Here is a 20587-nt window from a genome sequence, read left to right as displayed (position 1 = left end):
TATCATTATTAGTATTTATTAGTTAAGTACAGAGACTGGGGTGGGGGTAGTCAAAGATACAGTTTCCAAGACTTGGGGATCAGAAACAGGTTGTGAGCTTGCACCCGTTTCCCCACCTTTCCATCTGGGTTTGGCTTCACATGCACAAGTCAGTCTTGAGATTTACCTGTTTGAAGTAATCTGCTGTCATTGTTCTCTTCTCTTCTCCCCACCCCTCCCCAAACTGGGATGACCAGTAGGTTCATCACCTGCCCTTTATTAAAACAGTGAAACAAGTTATAGATTTGCAATACTATGAAGAGTATCCAACATACAAATTAAAACACAAAAGCAACTTTGAATGAAAACTGACGGATGATGGGCTCTGCCTATAAGCCATTAGATAAGATGGCCACCATAATACCCAGCGACAGTTTTGTTTCTAACCTTTTGCAAAAAGGACTACTTTATGAATTGCATGTCTGTCTTTATCAGCAAGAGGATAACACATTGTCAAGGTTTTGTCTGTTAGGCCTGCCAAAAAGCTTTCGCTGGGGACAAGATCCTCTCCCTCCATTCTGAAGGCCACAAAGATAGCTACATGTATGGGTCTTTGTCTACTTTCACCCCAGATAAGAGGATGTTATTAACTGAAAGTGGAGTTTGACTGCTCTAGAGAGCAACATCACAATCCTAAGAAAGCAGGGCTGGCCTTAAGCAGAGGGAAGCAACTGCCTCAGGTGGCAGATGCTGGGTTGGGGGCCAAAGGTTGCAGGCCCCCAACTGTTCCTCTTGAGCCCCCTCCTAACTATTCCCCTCTGCTACGCCCCACATGGCCTGCCCTGTGCTAGCCTGCTGCCCTCGGGCAACAGAGGAGGCTATCCTTTCAATGGTGTTGAAGTAAGATTTGACCACCTCCCCACTTGGCTTCAGAACCTTAAATGAGGGGTGTGCCATTTTGTCCTTTGCTTCAGGCAGCAACATGTCTTGGGCCAGCCCTGCAAGAAAGGGCCATAGTCACACCTGCGAGTGAAGGAATATATATATATATATATATATGTGTGTGTGTTTGTATGTATATATCCCATTTCACTGGCAATCATATACTGGGGAAACGGCTGTGGTGATTTTAACTGTGTTGAGCCTTCAATTTTGCCCCACACAAAGTTTCACATCTTGCACAATTAATTGTGGGAAGAAGAAGGAGGTAAAGGCTTTTGAAAGAGAGAATTGAGGAAATGAAAGCAGATGGTTACGTCAGAAGGATATAGCCGTGGCTTGTGAAGCAGGGAGCAGCAGGACAACAACATGGCCCAGCATGGATCTAGTGAGTACCTGCTTTGATTCCTACTGATTGCTGCTGCTTGGAGTGGAGTAGAAAAACAATGGAAGGGGCAGTGCTGGAGGAGGGCTTGGTCAGGTGCTGGGTGCTGATGCTGGGCCTACCTGCCATTTGTTAGGATGAGAGAGAGAACTTGCCATCTTTAAAATAGTAATCCTGTGCCAAGAGACATATGTTCAGGTTTTGGCACAGGCTGTGCATAGAATCATAACTTTCTCAGTCCTTCTCATTGCAACACTGACAGACAGAAGAGGCAAGATGTTTTAAAGCTGACCTGTTCCACTCCGCTGCTTAACTCCTCAGCTACGGGAGCTGCAGCAATGAAAAGGCCAGAGGAAGCCCCCAACAGCACAGGCTGCTCCTGTCCCTTTTATTATGCCCTTTGTGTTCAACGCAGTGGATCTTTTTTCAAATAATGTGTTCAGAAGTAGGCCTGGTTAGAGGAACTGTATTGAAATGAGTATTGGAGGAACTGTATTGAAATGAGAGCTGGTTGTAGGGGGGCATACTTATATTTTAAATCCTGCCTCATTCGTCGAGCTCTGTGTGAATGACTTCTGACTGAAAATACAAAAATTCACTGGGTGGTCTTGGACCAGTCACAGCTTCTTAGTCTTAACCTACCTCACAGGGTTGTTGTGAGGATACAGTAGGGAGGAAGAAAACCATGTCTGCCACCTTGAGCTCCTTAGTGGTAAGGCAGGATATAAATAAAATACATACACACATGCAAACATAAAATAAAAGAGTGGGCTATGTAGGACCTTAAGCACACCATAAATCCTACCCCATCCTGTCTCCAATTTCTCTTGCATTTATGTGCACATACAGTTACAGCAACCTGGTTATAATTTAACTACCCTCCTATACTCAGAACCAGTCAGCTAAACAGTAGAAAAAGGTTAATTCCAGATGAAGTGATGTATGGAAAAATTCTCTGTATGTTTGTCAGAAATAATTCCCTCTCTAAACAATTAGGTTTTGTCCCTAGTAAAAGTGTTTAGCATTACACGGTTAAGAGCTGGAGCGTTAACTTATGTGTGTGTGTGGCATGAAATAATTTGAGCAGAATGTCTGGCAAGCTACTCGCTTGGAAACAATGGTCCTTTTTCTTGATGATAAATCACAGTATCTTGTGCCCTCTGTTCATCAGATCAAGGACAAGAAGACTACCCCAATGAAGTGACACTTTCCAGACTTAGGCTCCGAGTGGTTCCACCTGAGGTCCTGCAAAATAATGGCATAGAAAGCCTGAATTTAGACCGGAACAAGCTGAAACAGCTCCCTGGGATTGCAAAACTTTGCAACCTGAAAAAGCTGGTTTTGTCTAAAAATGATATCATAGACTTCCCAGAGGAAATCAGGAGCTTGGTCCATCTGGAGAAGCTGGAACTCAATCAGAACCAAATCCGTGTTATCCCAGAGGGAGTCTTTTCCTGCCTTCCAAAGTTGAGACATCTTCGACTGAACAACAACCGCTTAGACAGGCTTCCCAAGGACCTGGCAGTCTGTTGCAGCAGCCTCCAGTACCTCAACCTGTCCAACAACTTGTTCCTAGCTATCCCTTTGGCGGTCTTGGAGCTGAAATGTTTGCAAGAGCTCTACCTGTATAACAACAAGCTGCGCCAGCTTCCCATGAAGATGTTCAAGGAGCTGCCTCTGAAGATGTTCAAGGTCAGCGGGAATCCTCTTCGGGAGCCTCCCTATGAGGTCTGTGCAGGAGGCCTCAGGCAGATCATCAGCTACTTTGACCAGCTTCAAAACAGCCGAGCGGAAGAGGACAGGCGAGTCAAGACCATGTTCCTGGGGATGTCCTTAGCAGGGAAGTCCACCATTTGCAAAAGCCTGAAGCAAAGGCAAATAGTTCGAATGTCCGAGGAAGAGCGGACCGTTGGGATTGAGATCAGCGAGTTCCAGATCCAAGGCTTCACTTTTCTCTTCTGGGACTTTGCTGGCCAACTGGAATACTATATGACTCACCACATGTTCATCACCCCACAGGCTCTGGTCATCTTGGTCATTAACTTTCAGCAGTAAGTGTCATCTTGCTTACCTTGTGAAGGGAGGGCAAAGGGGAGCGTGGCTTTTAAGTCCTGTTGGCACCAGCGGGGTCGATTTACATGTGTGCTTCACATTCTTATTTATAAGTGAATGGAATTTAAATGTGTTATCTTTGGCTAAATTTGTACTCCTGTGTATGAAGTTAGCTTTTTTTTGTCAGCCAGAAACATTATAATTGCAGGAGTTTTATCCCTGCTAGTACTGTATGCCCATCAGAGAGCAGTGAACTAATGAAGTCTTAAATCTTATGCACACTTGGAAGTAAGCTCCACTGAACACTTCCAAGCAAACTTGCATAGGCTCTTGCACTGCAAGCTATTCTTCTAAATTGGAGGTGGCTAAAGCCTACTGCAGAGGCCTTAGCTAGACATTGAGGTGCACTACTTATCATTGCACCCAATCTAAATTAAAAAAAGACGACAACAAAGCATGCTTTCCATTATTCACTGAGTGAAATCTTTTTTGCTTGGCCACCACCAGTCAATTAATATTACCTTTATGGATAATCATCATTACTCTATTTTTATGGATATTTTCACAAGTGCCACAATTGCAAGCTGAGAAGAATATACTTTTCTCATAGCAGAGGCCACTTCTTAATATCTGTATTAAGCTCCGGTCACATCCACGCCATATATTTAAAGCATTTATTTTTCCCTGAAAGAATATTGGGAGCTGTACTTTAACCACAGAGAACTACAATTCCCAGCACCCCAACAAACCACAGTTCCCGGGACTCTTTGGGGGAAATCATGTGCTTTAAGTGCATATTGTGAATGTGACCTCATTCTCTTTGTGAGCTACCAATATTAGAGAAACAAATTTGTTTACCCACACAATGTCAGGGCAGCATCTGTGAGTGATCTGGAACTTCCCTTTTTCAGGTATCAGCGGAGCGATGACTCCTTCAAGGAGCTTGTTGGATTTTGGATCAACAACCTCTTTATGCGAGTGCCCAACTCTGTGGTCCTTCCCGTTGGAACTCACATAGATGTTTGTTGTGAGCAGGAGGTTAGAGAAAAGAAAGAGGATATAATGAGCAAGATCCAGGACATGCTGGATGAGAGAAAGAGCACCTTAGCCCATCTCATTGCCAACCTGGAGGACAATGAGGAATCAGAGTTCTTTGTGGACCAGTGGAATAGGCTGAAGGAAATGGAGCAATGCACCCTTACGGTGAGGAAAATGTGATGTATTTTGAATATTTAGGATGACCTACATCAGGGGTGGGAAACCTGTGGCCCGTCAGATGTTGGACAGAACTCCCTGACCATCAGTTACAATGGCTGTGGCTTGACCTGAGTTAGGAGTCCAACAACATCTAGAGGGCCCAAGTTTCCAGTCCCTGCATTACAGAATATGATGTAATGTAAACTCCCAAGAGTGTGTTGGTTGGGAAAGAAAAATTAAGTAGATAAAAAGAGATAAGTAGATAAATTCCCTGGATGCCAAGATTCAGGTTTGGGACAAGTACCCTTGGGTGAGCAGAGATTTAAAATCACAAAATATGCAGCAAAGTGAAATGTGTAAAAATAGACTGTTGGACCTTTAAAATATGTCCTTGTGAGTTCCAAAACTTCCCATTTCCCCATCACACGGGGGAAAACATGTTTGGGAAGTTAAAAATAGTTTACTTACAAACTATTCAAAGGTCAGATTCATGTGCTTTTCCATACAGCAGTCAGAAAGCACAGGCAGTAACATGGCTCTCTTGTGAGTGGTGCCATCTGGCCCCCAATTTGTCAACTCCTTAGTCAAAAGTAGGATGTGAACAAGCAGCATCTTTGTTGGGGGGGTATATAGAAATTTTGGAGGCTGGGACATTGAACCTTAATAACAAAAGAAGGTGCCTAGAGCAGACCAAAAGTCCATTCATTCCAGGGGTGGAAACCTCCGATCTAGGGGCCAAATATGTCCCACCAGGTCACTCTCAATGGCCCTTGAAGCTAATGCTGCAGGCCATTGAGACCTGCCCTAAGCACATCCCCCTTTTGCCAGCCCACACCACTCACTGGCCTTACTTTTACACCTTCCACGAGTGCTTCGGCCCGGCTGGAATGTGTCCTTGATCTTTGATAATGTCTCTCACTTGCCTGAATGCAGGACCGAGAGCAGTGTGTGAGTGAATTACAAGCTATCCTGCTGTACAAAGGTAAAATTTATGAGTTGATCCACCCTGTTTTTCCTCTGGCCATGCCCAGCGACCTGCTTCCAGTAGTGGCTAGCCTTGTGCCTGTGGGCATCCCACAAGTGGAACCTGAAGTTATTGTTCCCCAGCAGTTGATTCTTTGAGGCCTAAATCTTCAGATCTGGGAGGATGCATCCAACCACCACTGACAAATGACTCCGTTCACTTATGAATAAGATACTTCCTTTCATCTGTTCTGAATCTCATGTCCATCTATAGATTTAGTTTGATTGTAGGAATCTCATGTTCTATGGCCACCAGATGCATAAACCATAGACTGCCCACCAGAATAACAAAATGCCAGTCTTTGGTCGTTTGCATCTATTGCTTGCTTGTAAACTGTTTGGAGTTTTGGTTTGTTTGTTTGTGGCATCTGTATATTTTTTTGCCCCAGGTTTTGGACCTTGTTCCCGTCAATTGCATGGATTACGAGGACATCAAAACACTCGAAGGCACAATTCTGAAGCACGTCAAGAATGAAGCTGTCTTCCCGAATGTCATCCAAGTGCTGCCCCCTATCTATAAGCAAGTAGAAGCTGCAATTGTGAATATTGTGCAAAAAAATGAAGAGTTGGCAGAGCATGGCAAGTAACTGTTATGAATGGACATTTTGCGCCTCCCCTCTCTTCCCTCTTTTAAATGCGAGAGCCTAGCCCTTGAATAGGTGAGTCATGATGCAGAACAGGGTCCTTCTGAACATTTGGGAAGAGACATCGCTTGGGGTAGTATATCTGCTTTCGTTGCATGTGGAAGGTTCCCAGTTCATTCCCCAGCATCTCTTGGGAAAGACTCCCTTGCCTTGAAACCCTGGAGATCATCAGCATAGATGAAAACTGAGCAAGATGGACCAATAGTCAGACTCAGTAGATGGCAGTTTTCTATGTACAGAGTGTATTTCGCTGAAATACACAGCCACCATCACAGCCTCCTCATAAACACTTGCAATAAGGGTGATGACCTCTAGATTGCTTGGGGGAGAACCAAAGTCTCTGAGGCAGTCTCTTAGACAGCTGTCCCTCAGGACAATAGCAGGAGGCTGATATTGGCTTCTCTTCTGTGGTCAATTTGCTTATTTTTATAGTCCACTCAGCCTGAAAAGTTGGGCAGGCCCCTGTTTTAAACATAATAAAAATCCAGTAAAAGCATAAAAATCCAATTAAAGCATAATAACATTTGAACCAAGCATAAAGCATATAAAATAAAATAAAATGATCACTGGTTGATGGCCCTGATCCCCTTCTGCAGCAAGACCACAGAGAAAACTCCCCAAACATTCAAATTTAAAACTATGGGGACATTTTCACATTCCCAGATCTACAATGAATTCCAAAATAGTTGTTAACCACCTGGAGGAGCCAGCTTAAGTAAGGATGTGATTCTTCATTAGCACTCACCTCTTTAGTATTTACTGTCCTCCTCTAGTTCTGCTCCAACAGCAGAACTACAGCATTTCAATCATTTATAGAAAGGTATGGGGAAGACTTTCAGATCACATCTAGAGGCGAACCTTACCTACCATATTTTTTGCTCTATAAGACTCACTTTTTCCCTCCTAAAAAGTAAGGGGAAAGGGTAATGTGTGTTCGTCTTACGGAGCGAATGCAGGCTGCGCAGCTATCCCAAAAGCCAGAACAGCAAGAGGGATTGCTGCTTTCACTGCGCAGTGATCTCTCTTGCTGTTCTGGCTTCTGAGATTCAGAATATTTGTTTTTTTGTTTTCCTCCTCCGAAAACTAGGTGCATCTTGTGGTCTGGTGCATCTTATAGAGCAAAAAAATACGGTAATTCACACTTTCTGAAACAATACGCAAACTGAAAGACAGACAGCTGTTCTTCAAAATTTATAAATAAATAGCCAAGTCATGTGGAAATGTGGATAAATGGGTTTAGGGGTGGAAATATGAGAAACGGAGAGAATCCAAATTTGACAAATCCATCCATCCCATTCTACGGACAGGCTGATCCCAAACCTGCTTACTCAAAGTATTTCGTTCTGTGGCTCCCTTGCAGTCACTAGAAACAAGTCTTCTTCTAATGGTCCTTTAGGTATGATGGATCTCAGTCTGTTACATAGAGAGCTTTCCCATCAGTATCGCCTGACCCACCTTGATGTAGAACTTCTGCGGGATATCCTGAGATACCTTCACCGCATTGGGCTAATCGTGTGGTACGAAGAGGTCAAGCAGCTAGAGAGCACGGTGTTTCTATGCCCGGACATTCTCATAACCATCTTCAAAGTGAGTGCCAGGTGTCCTTGGCTGCTTCCACACCAGATCTCTTTATGCTGTAGAGACATTGATTCTCTGAAGTTAGCTAGAAGGGGAATGAAAATGGAGGTGCCACACAAGCGTGTAGCATTTATTTATTTACCATGTCACAACAGAAAGTTTTCTAGGAGATCAACAGACTCCTTTAGAGTGCCAAGGCTCAGCCTGAGGTTGCCAACTGCTTTACAGACGGATGTTCTGTGCCTTTTATTTATACACTACTATAAAATCTAGTAGGTGGGAATTGGCTAGATGGGTCCAGGGAGTGGTTAATGCCTCATTACAGGAGGGAGTTATGCCCACCATCTTCTTGTCCCCACTAACCACATCTAGTTTGAACCTGATCGAGGAAAGTAGTAATCCATCTTCACCACGCCTGATCCCTTGCATTCCAAAGGCAGGCACGTCCTTCAGATCAGCATGTTCACACTGCAAGCTGTAGAGGCGAAGGCAAGACTTTTATGACCTTCTTGGTTGTGTTCTAGCACAAAATGGGGATTTCAGGTCATTACTGTCTAAATGAGACCACTTGCTCCAAAAGGGTTTATCAATAGGCTATGGAAAGAAAGCAAAGAATGGACTATAGGAACAGTCTGCCCCCCCGCCCCCCTTGCCATCTTTGAAACACTGCATCAGTGTCGGCATTGCATCTCACAATAGGAATGCAGATAATACAGCGGGATGGACTAGCTAGGCATGTGTGTTGATTCACCTGTGCATATCAGCTACTGAGAGAGACCAGTTCTGAATTCCCGCCTGCCAACCACATCTTTGCTGGAAGCCATTTTCTTTCAATGACTCCTAATAGCTGCAGCATATGCTAAGAGGGTTAGGCAGGCTTCCCCAACTTGGTGCTTTCAAATATTTTTAACTACAACTCCCATCATCACTGTCTACTGATCATGCTGGCTTGGGCTGATGGGAGTTGTGGTCCAAAACATCTGAAGAATGTATTTGCTACGCCTGATCTAGGGAAAGTGTGAGCCTTACCTGTCGCGTATTTAAGGCTTAATTTTTCTATGCCTGTATTTTTTATAATGCTTCTGTTCTTCCAGACTCTTGTCCGGTATGGCCTGACGCAGCAGCTGGAGAGCATTGCTGTGGACATCTTGATAGCAGAACATGCCACCATTCGAGACCGGGCCAACTGGGTGTGGGCATTCAAGTCAAAGGCCATGTTGTGCCAGAAGGCCATGAGAGCTTTGCTCAAACACCAGCTCTACTTGGACGGCATGAGAGACGTCTTTGAGGAAATGGTGGGCAGCAGATCTCAGAAGGGGAAGCTCTTTAGCCTGCTGGAGCACTTTGAGATCTGTCTGGAGGTCAGAAATACAGAGGGGCTCAATCCAAGAGCCCGAGTGTTCGTGCCAGGATTGCCGTGGGAAGCCGCACAAGGCCATGAGGAAACTCACTACTTATTTCCCACTTATCTCAACCAGAGTGAGGAGGTTTCCAAAATGTGGGGAGGAGACCACAAAGAAGACCTTCATATCCATGTCTACTTTTCCCCGGAGATCCCAGAGGGATTCTTCAAAAGGTAGTTAAACAAAGTGCTATTTTTTTAGGAAAAAAGGTGCCAGAACTTACCAAGAACACCTCCCTCCTCTTAGAATGATTTGCATAACCTGGGGCAGCCACAAAGATACATACATTTCCCACAGAAATTTTCAAGCAAAAATTGCACTACAGCAAAATTTTGGTATTTTGTGTGTCTTTTGATCAGTTTGTATTATTTAAGTAAAGTTTAATTTAAAAAGTTACATTTAGTTAAGTTTTAGTTTCTTTTGTTTGTTTGATAAATTAAACCAATATCATTTACAACCAAGAATGAGTATCTATCTATCTATCTATCTATCTATCTATCTATCTATCTATCATCTATCATCTATCTATCTGTATATTCATATATTCCCTGGCTGCACACCCCAGGAAATCCGTTGTTCACATCCATGATGGGATCTGAAGGCATTGACTGTTGTTTCTCTCTTTCCAGGCTCATGGTTAAAGCTTGCTCTTTCTTCTCAACCCACTGGGTTGCAAAAGCGATATGCCTGCTCATCTGCAGTGGCAAACCTTTACTGATCAAAGCGAACAACCAGAAAGGATATAGCTACATTGAACTCAGGTGCAGAAAACCAGCTGAGAGGGCAGGTACCACAGAAGGACAAACTTTGACTCACTTTGTTGGATGTTAGAAATGATCTCCTTCCTTTGTCTTTCACCTGAAAAGCCAGCATTATCATATATCAAGCACAAAGCTTTTATGAGAAATTGGAGCAGATGGGATCATGCTTGGTTTAGGGCGTTAATCTGAAGCTTGATTTGATGTGCCAACACAGACCCGATGGTGGCAGCACCAAACTCAGGCACAAACAGCAGAAAACTTTTGCGTAGGTTAAATTTGGCAGTTTCAGATGCATGTAGTGTTATCCTGAGTTGCAGGTAGATTTATACATGATTGGGGGGAGGGATTTGTAAACAATGAGGTCAGGGGGGAAAGGAAATTTGGAAAAGCACAGATGAAGATAAATACCTTACTAACTGTGGCAGCAGTTGATAACATAAACATCCTAGCATTGGTGAGCCAACATGTAGTGTGATTAAAAATTGTGCCAATTCAACCCCACAAGTGATAATAATCAACTTTTAAATGTAATTCAATGGAAAGCTTCATGAACCACGTGCCCTGAAATTTGGGGTCCCATCCAAACCAGTGCCAAGCTTTTTGCACCACAAACCCTGCATTTTGCACCAGTGTGGAGTGAATCAGACAATGTTTTTGGGTGTTAACTGGGAACCATGGTTTGCTGTATCAATTCCTCAGTTTGGAGAGTGGTACAAAACGTGGGGTATTTTAAGTGCAAAACGAGTGCAAAACTTTGGGACTTGTTTGGTTTCAGTTCTATTCACTTGTGGATTAAATAAGCGTAATGGGTTATTTGATGATGTGTTGATTAGCTGAGGGAAGACCCACACCATACATTTAAAGTACACCCAACACGCCTTTTAAAGCACATAACTTTCTCCAGAGAATCCTGGGAACGGTAGTTTGCAAAGGATACTGGGAATTGTATCTGTGGGGAGAAACTAGAGTCCCCAGGATTCTTTGGGGAAACCACGTGGTTTAAATGTGGGTTGAATGCACTTTATATGTGTGCTGTGGCTCTGCCCTTGCTGATGCCAGGATGCTTGCATTAACCACATGTTTTGTGAACAGTCTCTCTTAATAAGGAATTATGCCTGCAGTTTTCTGCATTTCTTCCCTTCTGATCTCACTGTTTACAGTTTCCTCCCCAATGATGTACAAATACGCCTGCAAGTTGGGGTAACACTTAATGCATCTGATGAAGTGGACTGTAGTCTATGAAAGCTAGATTTGCTGCCTTTAGGGTACTGCAGGAGGCTTTGTTGTTTTTGGTAATTTATTTATTTTTTGCTGATAAATTGCTTTGCCGGCAACTTCTGTTGGCTAAAAAGATGCATCTGTCAACATTTCCCTTTAGCCAACTATCTAGACAGAAAATCCCACTTAGTTCCGTTTCTCTGTTGTCTTTTAAAGGATTCCAGTTGGTGTGGGACTTTGTTATGACAATAATCTCCATCAGCAATAAACTCTTGGAGGAGTGGCCTGGTCTCCATCTTTGTGTGAAGACACCTTGTCGGACAGCTGGCTGCCCTGCAGAATTTGTCTGGCCAGATGTGGATGACAAAAGCACAGTGTAAGTATCTCACCCCTCTGCTCCCCTGCCCTGAGAGCATGAAGTTTCCTAACTTTTCAGCAGTAAAAACAGCAAATTCCATCTTCAATGATGAAGGCTTCTGGAGAACTTGAAATCTTGCACACTGTTTAGCACATTTTGGTTAGCCTAATAAAGGTATTGCCTTAATATGGATTTTGATTTTTTTCCTATAGGCCAACACAGGTACCTTTTGTTATTTGCATAATGTTTAAGTGACAACTACAGTAGCTTTGGCCATACCCTGAGCACACATAGTGTATTTCAAACAAAGCCCTGATGTTGGCCCAGAGGCAAAGTGCTCTGAATTCAAAGCAACTAGGAAGATGGCTCTGTACCCATCAAAGTCAATTTAAGAACTTTCATATATTTCCAATGGGCCATTTTGTTTTGCTCCACCATATTCCACTAGTGATATCAAGAAACAAATTAACTGTCCATCTTTCTTATCACCTCTTATTTGATGTGTGATGTGTGATGTGTTGTGTTTTGATTTTTTCTTTTCCTTTAGGCTTCACATTCTTCTAGCTAGACCTCAGGGGTGTAATTTGCACAATATATAAATCAGACAAGTTATCTATCAAGCTTTTCTTTCTCCCACAAAGAGACCATAGGCAACACATAACATGTTAAGTTATCTCATTTCAAATACTTCTTTATGTTCACAACAACCCTGTGAGATAGGCCAGGCAAGTTCTTTTTTATTGTTGTTCTTTCAGTTTGCATGTCTCTTTTCCACATAAGTATGTCTAAATCCACTCATACCACACAAGAGCAAAGGGGGGGGGGGAAGGAAGAACACATAATTACAACAGTCTTAATACCAATTCATTTCAAAACATGTCAAAGCAAATAAACATAAAAATATTGCTATAATATTTTAAATTCATGATAAAATAGGCAATATTGACCATTAAAAAAAGTTATCAGTAGATGATGTTTAAAATATCTAAGGCAGGGGTCAGCAAACTTTTTCAGCAGGGGGCCGGTCCACTGTCCTTCCAACCTCATGGGGGGACGGACTATATTTTGGGGGGGAAAATGAACAAATCCCTATGCCCCGCAAATAACAGAGATGCATTTTAAATAAAATGACACATTCTACTCATGTAAAAACACGCTGATTCCCGGACCATCTGTGGGCCAGATTTAGAAGGCAATTGGGCCAGATCCAGCCCCTGGGCCTTAGGTTTGCCTACCCATGATCTAAGGCATATGTAAAATATAAACATTTATGTTTGAAAATATTTAAACCAGATAGGCTAAAACTCTCAGGTGCTATCAGGTTTTTATGAATAGTGTAACCAGCAGCAAGTTTCTCAAAGCTGCCAAGTTCCAGAAATAGCAGCCAGCCTCCTTTGAGCCAGCCACAAACATTCTCACATAGGCCACTCTCTCCTTCCCCTATTCTGATGTTCCCCTATTCTGATGTCCAACAGAGATGGGGGAAGTGGGACATTGATGTTCCTCCTTCTTTCTGCTCTGGGTGTCCACACCCAAGCAAACGTTCATGCAGCCTTCATGCACAAAGCAGCATAGGTTGGTTTGCCCAGAACACCCCATCACACCTGGATGGTGAGGCAGCTCTCCAGAGCTTCTCCTGCCTCTGGGCCTAGAGCCCAGCATCCCAAGATCCGCAGATAAGCACAACAGCAAAGCAAACCAATTAGCACACAGTCGTACCTTGGTTCTCAAACACCCTGGAACTCGTACGTTTTGGCTCCCGATCGAAAACCAGAAGTGAATGTTCCCGGTTTCCGAACGTTCTTCTGGAAGCTGAACGTCCGATGGGGCTTCCATGGCTTCCAATTGGCTGCAGGAGCTTCCTGCAGCCAATTGGAAGCCACGCTTTGGAAGTCGGAACGTTTTGGAAGTCAAACGGAATGGATTCCGTTCGACTTCCGAGGTACCACTGTACATCAAAGGAAGGGAATATAGATATATACGAGCTCATTTTTGCAACAACCACCAATTAGTCTGGGGTTACCTTGACTACCAAGATGGTATTTGCAAGCCTTTTGGAACATTTCTACTATAGTTCAACACAAATGGGCAGATTTCGCCAGTCAGACCAGTCATTGTGTACCCCCCCCCCAAGAGCTTAGCAGTGGTTTGGTGAGATTTGAATAGGCTTTTGTATGTCCAGCATTCTAGGATTGTTTTACTCAGAATCAGCACATTTGAATTAATGTACCTAAGTTATGTGCATAAATTTCAGGGGGTGTACTCTTGAGTATGACCAATGTGGGAATACAACCTCTAGTGCACTGGTAGTTGAACTCAACTCCCATCAGTGCCAGCCAGCATCGTGAGTTGTCGGGAATGATGGAAACTGTAGTCCAGCAATTATCTGATCTGGAGGGTCATAGATGCCACCTCCCTGCCTTAGGCTGTGTACATACTGTACCCCTAAAGCCCATGCTTTCACCCAAAGAATTATGGACACTGACAATTTATTGTTCACAGAGGTACAATTCCCAGCAGCACTTAACAAACCAGAATTATTTTCAGGGGGGGAAATGTACTTCAAATGTGCTGTAGTGTGTACACAGCCTTTGTGTCGCCATCCTTCAAGTTGAAGAGTTACCAAAAATAAATAAATATTTTGATTGCAAAATCTGTTTACTCTTGCCTTTGTATTCCTTCCCTTCTTCAAAGGACCAAAGAAGAAATCAAAACATGTGGAACTTGTGCCTTTCGATTTGAAACTGAGCTGCTGTTACCAAAAGGTGAGACCAGAGATTTCAGGTTTCATTCAACTGTAGACACATTTAAACCTGGCTGGTGTGGGGCAGGAACTGAGGAGAGACTGTCAAGTACAGTCGTACCTCGGTTGTCCAACACCTTGCGACTCAAACGTTTTGGCTCCTGAATGCCTCAAACCTGGAAGTAAGTGTTCCGGTTTGCAAACTTTTTTTGGAAGCTGAACATCTGATGCAGCTTCTGCTGCTTCTGATTGAGTGCAGCCAATTGGAAGCCACACCTTGGGTTTTAAAAGTCAAACGGACTTCCGGAACGGATTCTGTTCTGGAACCAAGGTATGACTGTATTGCCCTCTAAAGTGCACCCGTTGCTTCTTCTGTTTCGTTTTGTGAGTGTGTTGGAGGGTGATATAGACAACAACTAATAGTTAAGTGATTGATTTCAGTGGGTTTAAGCACATTTACATCTTCACTGGATTGTGGCCAAAACAGGAGCTACTGTAATTGCTGGTATTGTAGTATCATGGGGTGTTTTGAATCAGAGGATCTTGCCAAAGTACAGCAAGGAGGTGATTGGTGGGAGCTTTCCATCTCTTGACTCATGTCAACTCCTAGGCACTGCAGTCCCTTCAGGACCCCCCCGATAAAATATTTGAGGGGACTGCCCCCCTCCCAAGTTGATGGGCATGGTGTGTGTGTGTGTGCACAGTGTCATGTGATCGATTATTTGGGTAGGGGTTTACCTGGTCCCCCTCCCCAATATTTTATTCAAGTTGGCACCGCTGGCCTAGTGTGTCCTTGCTCCCCTCCCCTCAGGCCTTCATAATTTCCATTACGGCTATCATTTTAGCATACTGCCCAGAGTTTGTGCTTTGGCTGCCTCCTCTACTTGCTCAAAGCATCATAAAACACAGTGCTTTTTTAGTTAAAAAGAATGAAAGAAAGGAAAAGTTTCTGGCACTCTTATATCAATAAAAATACTGTGGGGTGTCAGCAAAAATTGGCTGCCATGGGCAGCATAAAAAAGAAAGAAGTACTGGTGTGCGATTATCAGTGAGTACCACAAAAAAACCCCACTGGAAATATGAAATAGTAATGCAAAACTAAGAGTATGAAGGAGGGGAATATGCACCCAGTCAGTAGTCACATTTACTAGCTGGATAACTAACCATGTTATTGTTTTAGTCCCAAGTGAACGGAGCATTGCCCAGGCCCCTGCACAGTATTATGTCACCAGCTATGGCAACGCCACCTTTGGATCCAGCACTGTCCACGTGGAAAGTCAGGTATGCATGTATGTATGGGCTGCTGTTTACTGTGCTTTGTTCTTGGGGATTTATACTTTTGTCTAGGCGGTCTTGATGAGTCCTGTTGGAGTGTACCATATAGCTTTAAAAGGTGTATTATTATATTATCTTCATCACTTTCTCCCCAAAAGTGCTGGAGTGTTTCCCCAAAATTCCCTATGCCAATTAGGGAAATTCAGACTGCAATTCCTTAGAGCAGGGTAACCAATACAGTGCCCTCCAGAGAGGTCTGGATGCCAACTCCCACCAGCACCAGGCAGCAAGGCCACTTACCAGAAATTATGGGAGTTGTAGTCCAACACAGCTGGAGGGCACCATGTTGGTTACTCCTCCTAGAGAGTGACCGAATATAGCATGTTTATTTGACTATTAGCACAGCTTAAAACACCCCCAATATTTATTTGCAATTTGCAATAATGAAAGAGAAATCTTGACAGTACTAATATGGAGAGGAAATCCTTCTAAGGACCCTAGTGCTATGGTTGGAGATTACCCCTCTGCTTGCTCTACACTCAAAGGCAGATCCCTATTCTACTCACAGAAGTACAATTCCCTAGTAAAACGGATTGAATGGGAAACTGCAAGCTTTTGGAGGGGAATAGGTGTCGCCTAACAACCCCTCAGCACCCATGACTGGTTTAAAGAGGTACCACGGTGCTTTAAATGCATGGTGTGAAGGGACCCAGAGTATCCTTGCATAAGATGTTATTAAATAATTCTGACACATTTTAAATTGTCTTCTTCTAACAAAATGGCCACTTCTGTAACTTTATCCCTTACCTGTTTTGTTGCAGAATATCCTGGACAAATGACAAGAACCATGCAATAAAAATTGCCAGCAACATTTTCAGAGATTTTCAGAGACATGTTTGGTTCATGTGGGACCTTAGAAATGCTTCATTCTAACTGACTGTTGACCACCATAGGTTGAAAATGAAATGCAAATTCCATGGTAGAATGCCAATTTATTTACAGATATATGTGAACAGAAGTACAAGTATGCAATCTAATAAACTTCTACCATAAGTTACAGAACAATTTGCAGGGATTCTTCAGCATGATTCATCATTCACTTTAAGTTGATTATATGCAATTTTTTTAAAAAAATCATTTATTTGTTTCATAACATTTATATACCACGTTTTTGTAAAAAACACCTCCGAGTTAAAAAAGTTAAAAATCCCCTGCAGCTTTCTAAGCATCTAGGTAAATTTGTCTACACAATAATGTTTTAGCAAGTGCCACAATACAGTGCTTGGTATCAACAGGCAGGGAGACCCCAAAGTGCTCACAGAGACCCCCCCTCCCACAAAAAAATGTTAACAGTAGGGAATGCAATTATAGTAACAATAGAACTTTCAGATACACTATTACTGTAACAGGAAAGTTAAGGCGTGTCAGAAGCACATTAGCTGGAGTGTTTGAGCTGCCCATTCTCAAGGGATCTGGACAGGTAGCAAGACAAAAAGTACACTCTATTCAATACCTGCATCAATGACAAGTGTAGTTTCACAAGAGTTAACGGAGTAATGCTGGTGCCTCTTTGCTCAAGAAATAAGTCCTCTGATTCAGCACTGCGTACAGTACATTTGAAATATTATTCTGATTACTTTATTATGCTGTCTCTTACTATGCCCTGCAAAATGTCTTCTTAATGATGTACACTTTCCTGGGATCTTTTGATAAAGGGCAGTATATAAATAATAAAAATAATAAATAAATAACAATGTCATATAAAGAGGGCCAGAAACAAACTCTCCTACACCTCCCCTATAAAAAACAACCATAAACACATATTGAATTTTCAAGCTTTTAGATTTTTGTGTTGTGGGGAATTTTGTTGTACAGAGAAAATAGTGTTATAACTGGGAGGGGCATAGGCTTCATTCCAGATCTTATTAGTATCCTCCCTCCCTTCATTCACTGTAGGCAACCAAGTGCTCTGCTTATAGCTGGCTCCGCTCTTGGTTTTGTCACTTCAAGGGCTGTGAATTTTACGAGCGCGCTTTTTGTGCTATGATTTGGATAGAGTTTTCATATTCAACTTCTGCCTGCAGCCCACTTCCAAAACTGAGGAGCCCTCTACAGTCCCTTTAATTTCACTTGTCCACATAAGTGGCCAGTGATAGGATCCTGCTTACTAGTTGTGGGTAATGTTCAACATGGATTCTGTAAGTGCAGGGACGTCTTACCCAGAGGCGCTAGGGGGCAGGGCACCAGGTGCTGGGCTCTCAGGGGCGGCAATGCGAGAGTCCGGGACCTGAGAGTTGAGTCCGAGGCAGAGCCTGCCCGTCGGTTGGAGCACCATGATGGGCTCTGCGTCGCAAGTTCGGGGGTGACTCAGCCAGTGAGACGCTGAGGCGGCCGGCCAGCTCTGCCCTCCTGCGTACCTGGGACTGGGGGGTGGGGGTGGCGCTGGGCGGATCTTTGCACCCTGGCACCACATATGCTTAAGGCAGCCCTGTGTAAGAGTGACATGCTCACATCTTTTCACAGAATGCAAAACCTATGTTGAATATTAAGCAGGAATAGCAATCTGGCTCTTGTCACAGATCTGAACTAAAAGCAGGTGACATCAAACTGACTATGGAAGCAGAGACCAGTATCTTCCCTTTCCCATAAAACTTACGTAATATGAAATAGTATGCCAGCAACTTGTCTTAAGAGTGAAAGAAAAAAATCTATCTTTTCTGCAATGTCTCACTGCTCCACCACACACCATAGTACTTACAAACACTTCATGACCCCATCTCATATGCCATGTTGCTTATACTGGGGCAATGTCATATCCCATTGTATTTTAGGACGCTGATGGCCAGAGCAAAAGGCTAAATTTATGTTTTCCACTCCTCGAGCATCTTAGGACACATCCATGCAAGAGCTCTCTAACTCCTAAAGCAGGAGGCACAAAACTGCAGAGATATTTAAATAAGATTCCCTTCATAAGAACATTAGGGTAAAGTTATTACATGACTGCCAAATCATATCAAAAGGGAAGAGCAGGTCTTGATTTTAGCCATCAAGAACTGCTGCTACACACTTCCTCTAAACTGGAAGTGAGCGAAGAGTGTGGGACATCCTTCTCCAGATAAAAACAACTGTGCGGAAGCCCCCTGGGAGCTATTCAAATGAAGGCAGTTTAAACTAATATAGCAAGGTAAGTTTTCTGTCATCACCAAGACCTGCCCTGGCTCCCAAGCCCCTCATAGAAGAGTTACACTGCCAGAGCTGAGAACACCAGTTCAAACCAATGCACATTTGTTGCACAGCTATGTCTTACACAGCTGCCCATGACTAGGCTTGCAACCCTCACAATCTTAACCATCTTAACTATTTGAGGTAAAACTGCCCAGCTGAAGACACACCCACTTCCTTTGTAGACACAAACGTAAGTGGATGGAGGAGCTGCTTTGCCCCTCGAGATGTGCAATTGGCTAGACAGACAGAGGTCATCATCCCACATCAAAGAACTGCTCTGTATAAATATCAGTGGGCACTTCAGGATGCCTCGTTGTGTCACACACAGTGCTGGCATGCACCTCTCTGAGCCTATATCTCACCAAGATTGCAGGAGATTCACTTCTCAAATTACACTGCTACCCCATAGAGCCAGGGGTTCCATATCTTTTGGGGGCCCTGGGGCACATATGGAAAGCTAAGAACCTGTCATGGGCACCACAAAATTTCTATACTGCAAAAGGAAAATTGGAGATGCTCAGAACCTTCTTCCCACTTCAAAAACAGGCAAAGCACCAAAGAGTTTCTCCTAAACAAATAGTTAAAACCAAGAGCAGGCAAAACATACATCATAAATACCTAAAAACACTTCTCCTTGCACCTAAAAAAAGGGGGCTGGGAAGACTGGTTTGCTCCCCCTCCTTCAAACTACCAGGCAGCTTAAAGTATCCATCTGAAACCTCTCAGGAAGGAGAGGAGGAGTGTAAAGCTAAAAATCAAAGCTTGGCCTTCAGGCAGTCTGCCACCTTCTGATCACACTGAAAAGCATTCTGGGGAAAGGAACACAAGAGTGGGGTGCCTGGATGGCTGCATTTATTTTTTTGCAGCAAACCCAGAAGCACCCTGGGTAAGGAGGGTGGGTAGGTAGGTAAGAAAAGTAAAAAAACTCAGAAAAAGCCCCGTTGACCCTTTATATAATGCACACTGTGAGCTCTTCTCAGTCCCAGCAAGCCAAACTGACTGGAATAGTTCACTTATGAAGGGAACAGCCCACCCCAACTACTATACCATTATTGCGAATTCTTTTTGCACTCTGTGCCTTAGGGCTAGGGCTGGGCAACACCTGGTTTTCAACACTGTGATATAAAGGTAAAGGTACCCCTGCCCGTTCGGGCCAGTCTTGCCAGACTCTAGGGTTGTGCGCTCATCTCACTCTATAGGCCGGGAGCCAGCGCTGTCCGCAGACACTTCCGGGTCACGTGGCCAGCGTGACGAAGCTGCATCTGGAGAGCCAGTACAGCACACGGAACGCAGTTTACCTTCCCGCTAGTAATCGGTCCCTATTTATCTACTTGCACCCGGAGGTGTTTTCGAACTGCTAGGTTGGCAGGCGCTGGGACCGAACGACGGGAGCACACCCCGCCGCAGGCATTCGAACCGCCGAACATGTGATCGGCAAGTCCTAGGCGCTGAGGTTTTACCCACAGCGCCACCCGTATCCCTGTGATATATCAGCAGCTAAATACCACAATATGCTGATCTATCATGGTGTCTGGAATGTATCGAAGCAGCCGAGATAAATTGCCCAGCCGAAGCCCCCATACCGCTCAGGTGAGCGGGAGGGGCACCGGGGCTTCGTTAAACTGCTCAGTTTGGGGGATGGGAAGCCTCCCACCTCCTAGCTGAGTGAGCCCCCATACCAGCCTGGCTCATGGAAGCTGGAGGGGTGGGGGACTTCCTCAAAGGCGCAGGCAGGTAGATCATGAGAAGGTGCTCACCCAGACCTTTCTCAGGCACTGTCTGCCTGTGACTTTGCCGTCTGCAGGCA

General features: G+C 43.9%; 1 protein-coding gene across 2 annotated transcripts; it reads left to right on the top strand.

Annotated features, from left to right (window-relative positions):
- The first annotated feature begins 82 nt into the window (after nt 1–82).
- Nucleotides 83–16886, top strand: LOC310852744 (malignant fibrous histiocytoma-amplified sequence 1 homolog). Of its 2 annotated transcripts, none has more exons than XM_083756691.1 (11): nt 83–1306; nt 2475–3354; nt 4267–4558; nt 5965–6154; nt 7616–7806; nt 8892–9373; nt 9830–9987; nt 11396–11555; nt 14232–14302; nt 15461–15561; nt 16377–16886. In XM_083756691.1, the coding sequence occupies exons 1-11, from the start codon at nt 1288–1290 to the stop codon at nt 16392–16394; spliced, it is 2562 nt and encodes an 853-aa protein (XP_083612817.1). In that variant the 5' UTR covers nt 83–1287; the 3' UTR covers nt 16395–16886. The 2 variants fall into 2 exon arrangements, 1 of the variants encoding a protein (XP_083612817.1); XR_014568359.1 differs by having other exon boundaries at nt 1051–1306; nt 9830–9983.
- Nucleotides 16887–20587: the final 3701 nt, after the last annotated feature.

Source organism: Podarcis gaigeae, assembly GCF_964106915.1.
Source record: "Podarcis gaigeae genome assembly, chromosome: 1".
Taxonomy (NCBI): domain Eukaryota; kingdom Metazoa; phylum Chordata; class Lepidosauria; order Squamata; family Lacertidae; genus Podarcis; species Podarcis gaigeae.
Note: the sequence above shows the minus strand (reverse complement) of the source record. Positions and strands in the feature narration are given on the sequence as shown.

What these genes read in the sequence shown, in the direction of transcription:
- LOC310852744 (XM_083756691.1), top strand. An exon ending in GTGGATGACAAAAGCACAGT is followed by an intron (nt 11,556 to 14,231) that starts GTAAGTATCTCA and finishes CCTTCTTCAAAG; the next exon opens with GACCAAAGAAGAAATCAAAA. An exon ending in TGAGCTGCTGTTACCAAAAG is followed by an intron (nt 14,303 to 15,460) that starts GTGAGACCAGAG and finishes TTATTGTTTTAG; the next exon opens with TCCCAAGTGAACGGAGCATT.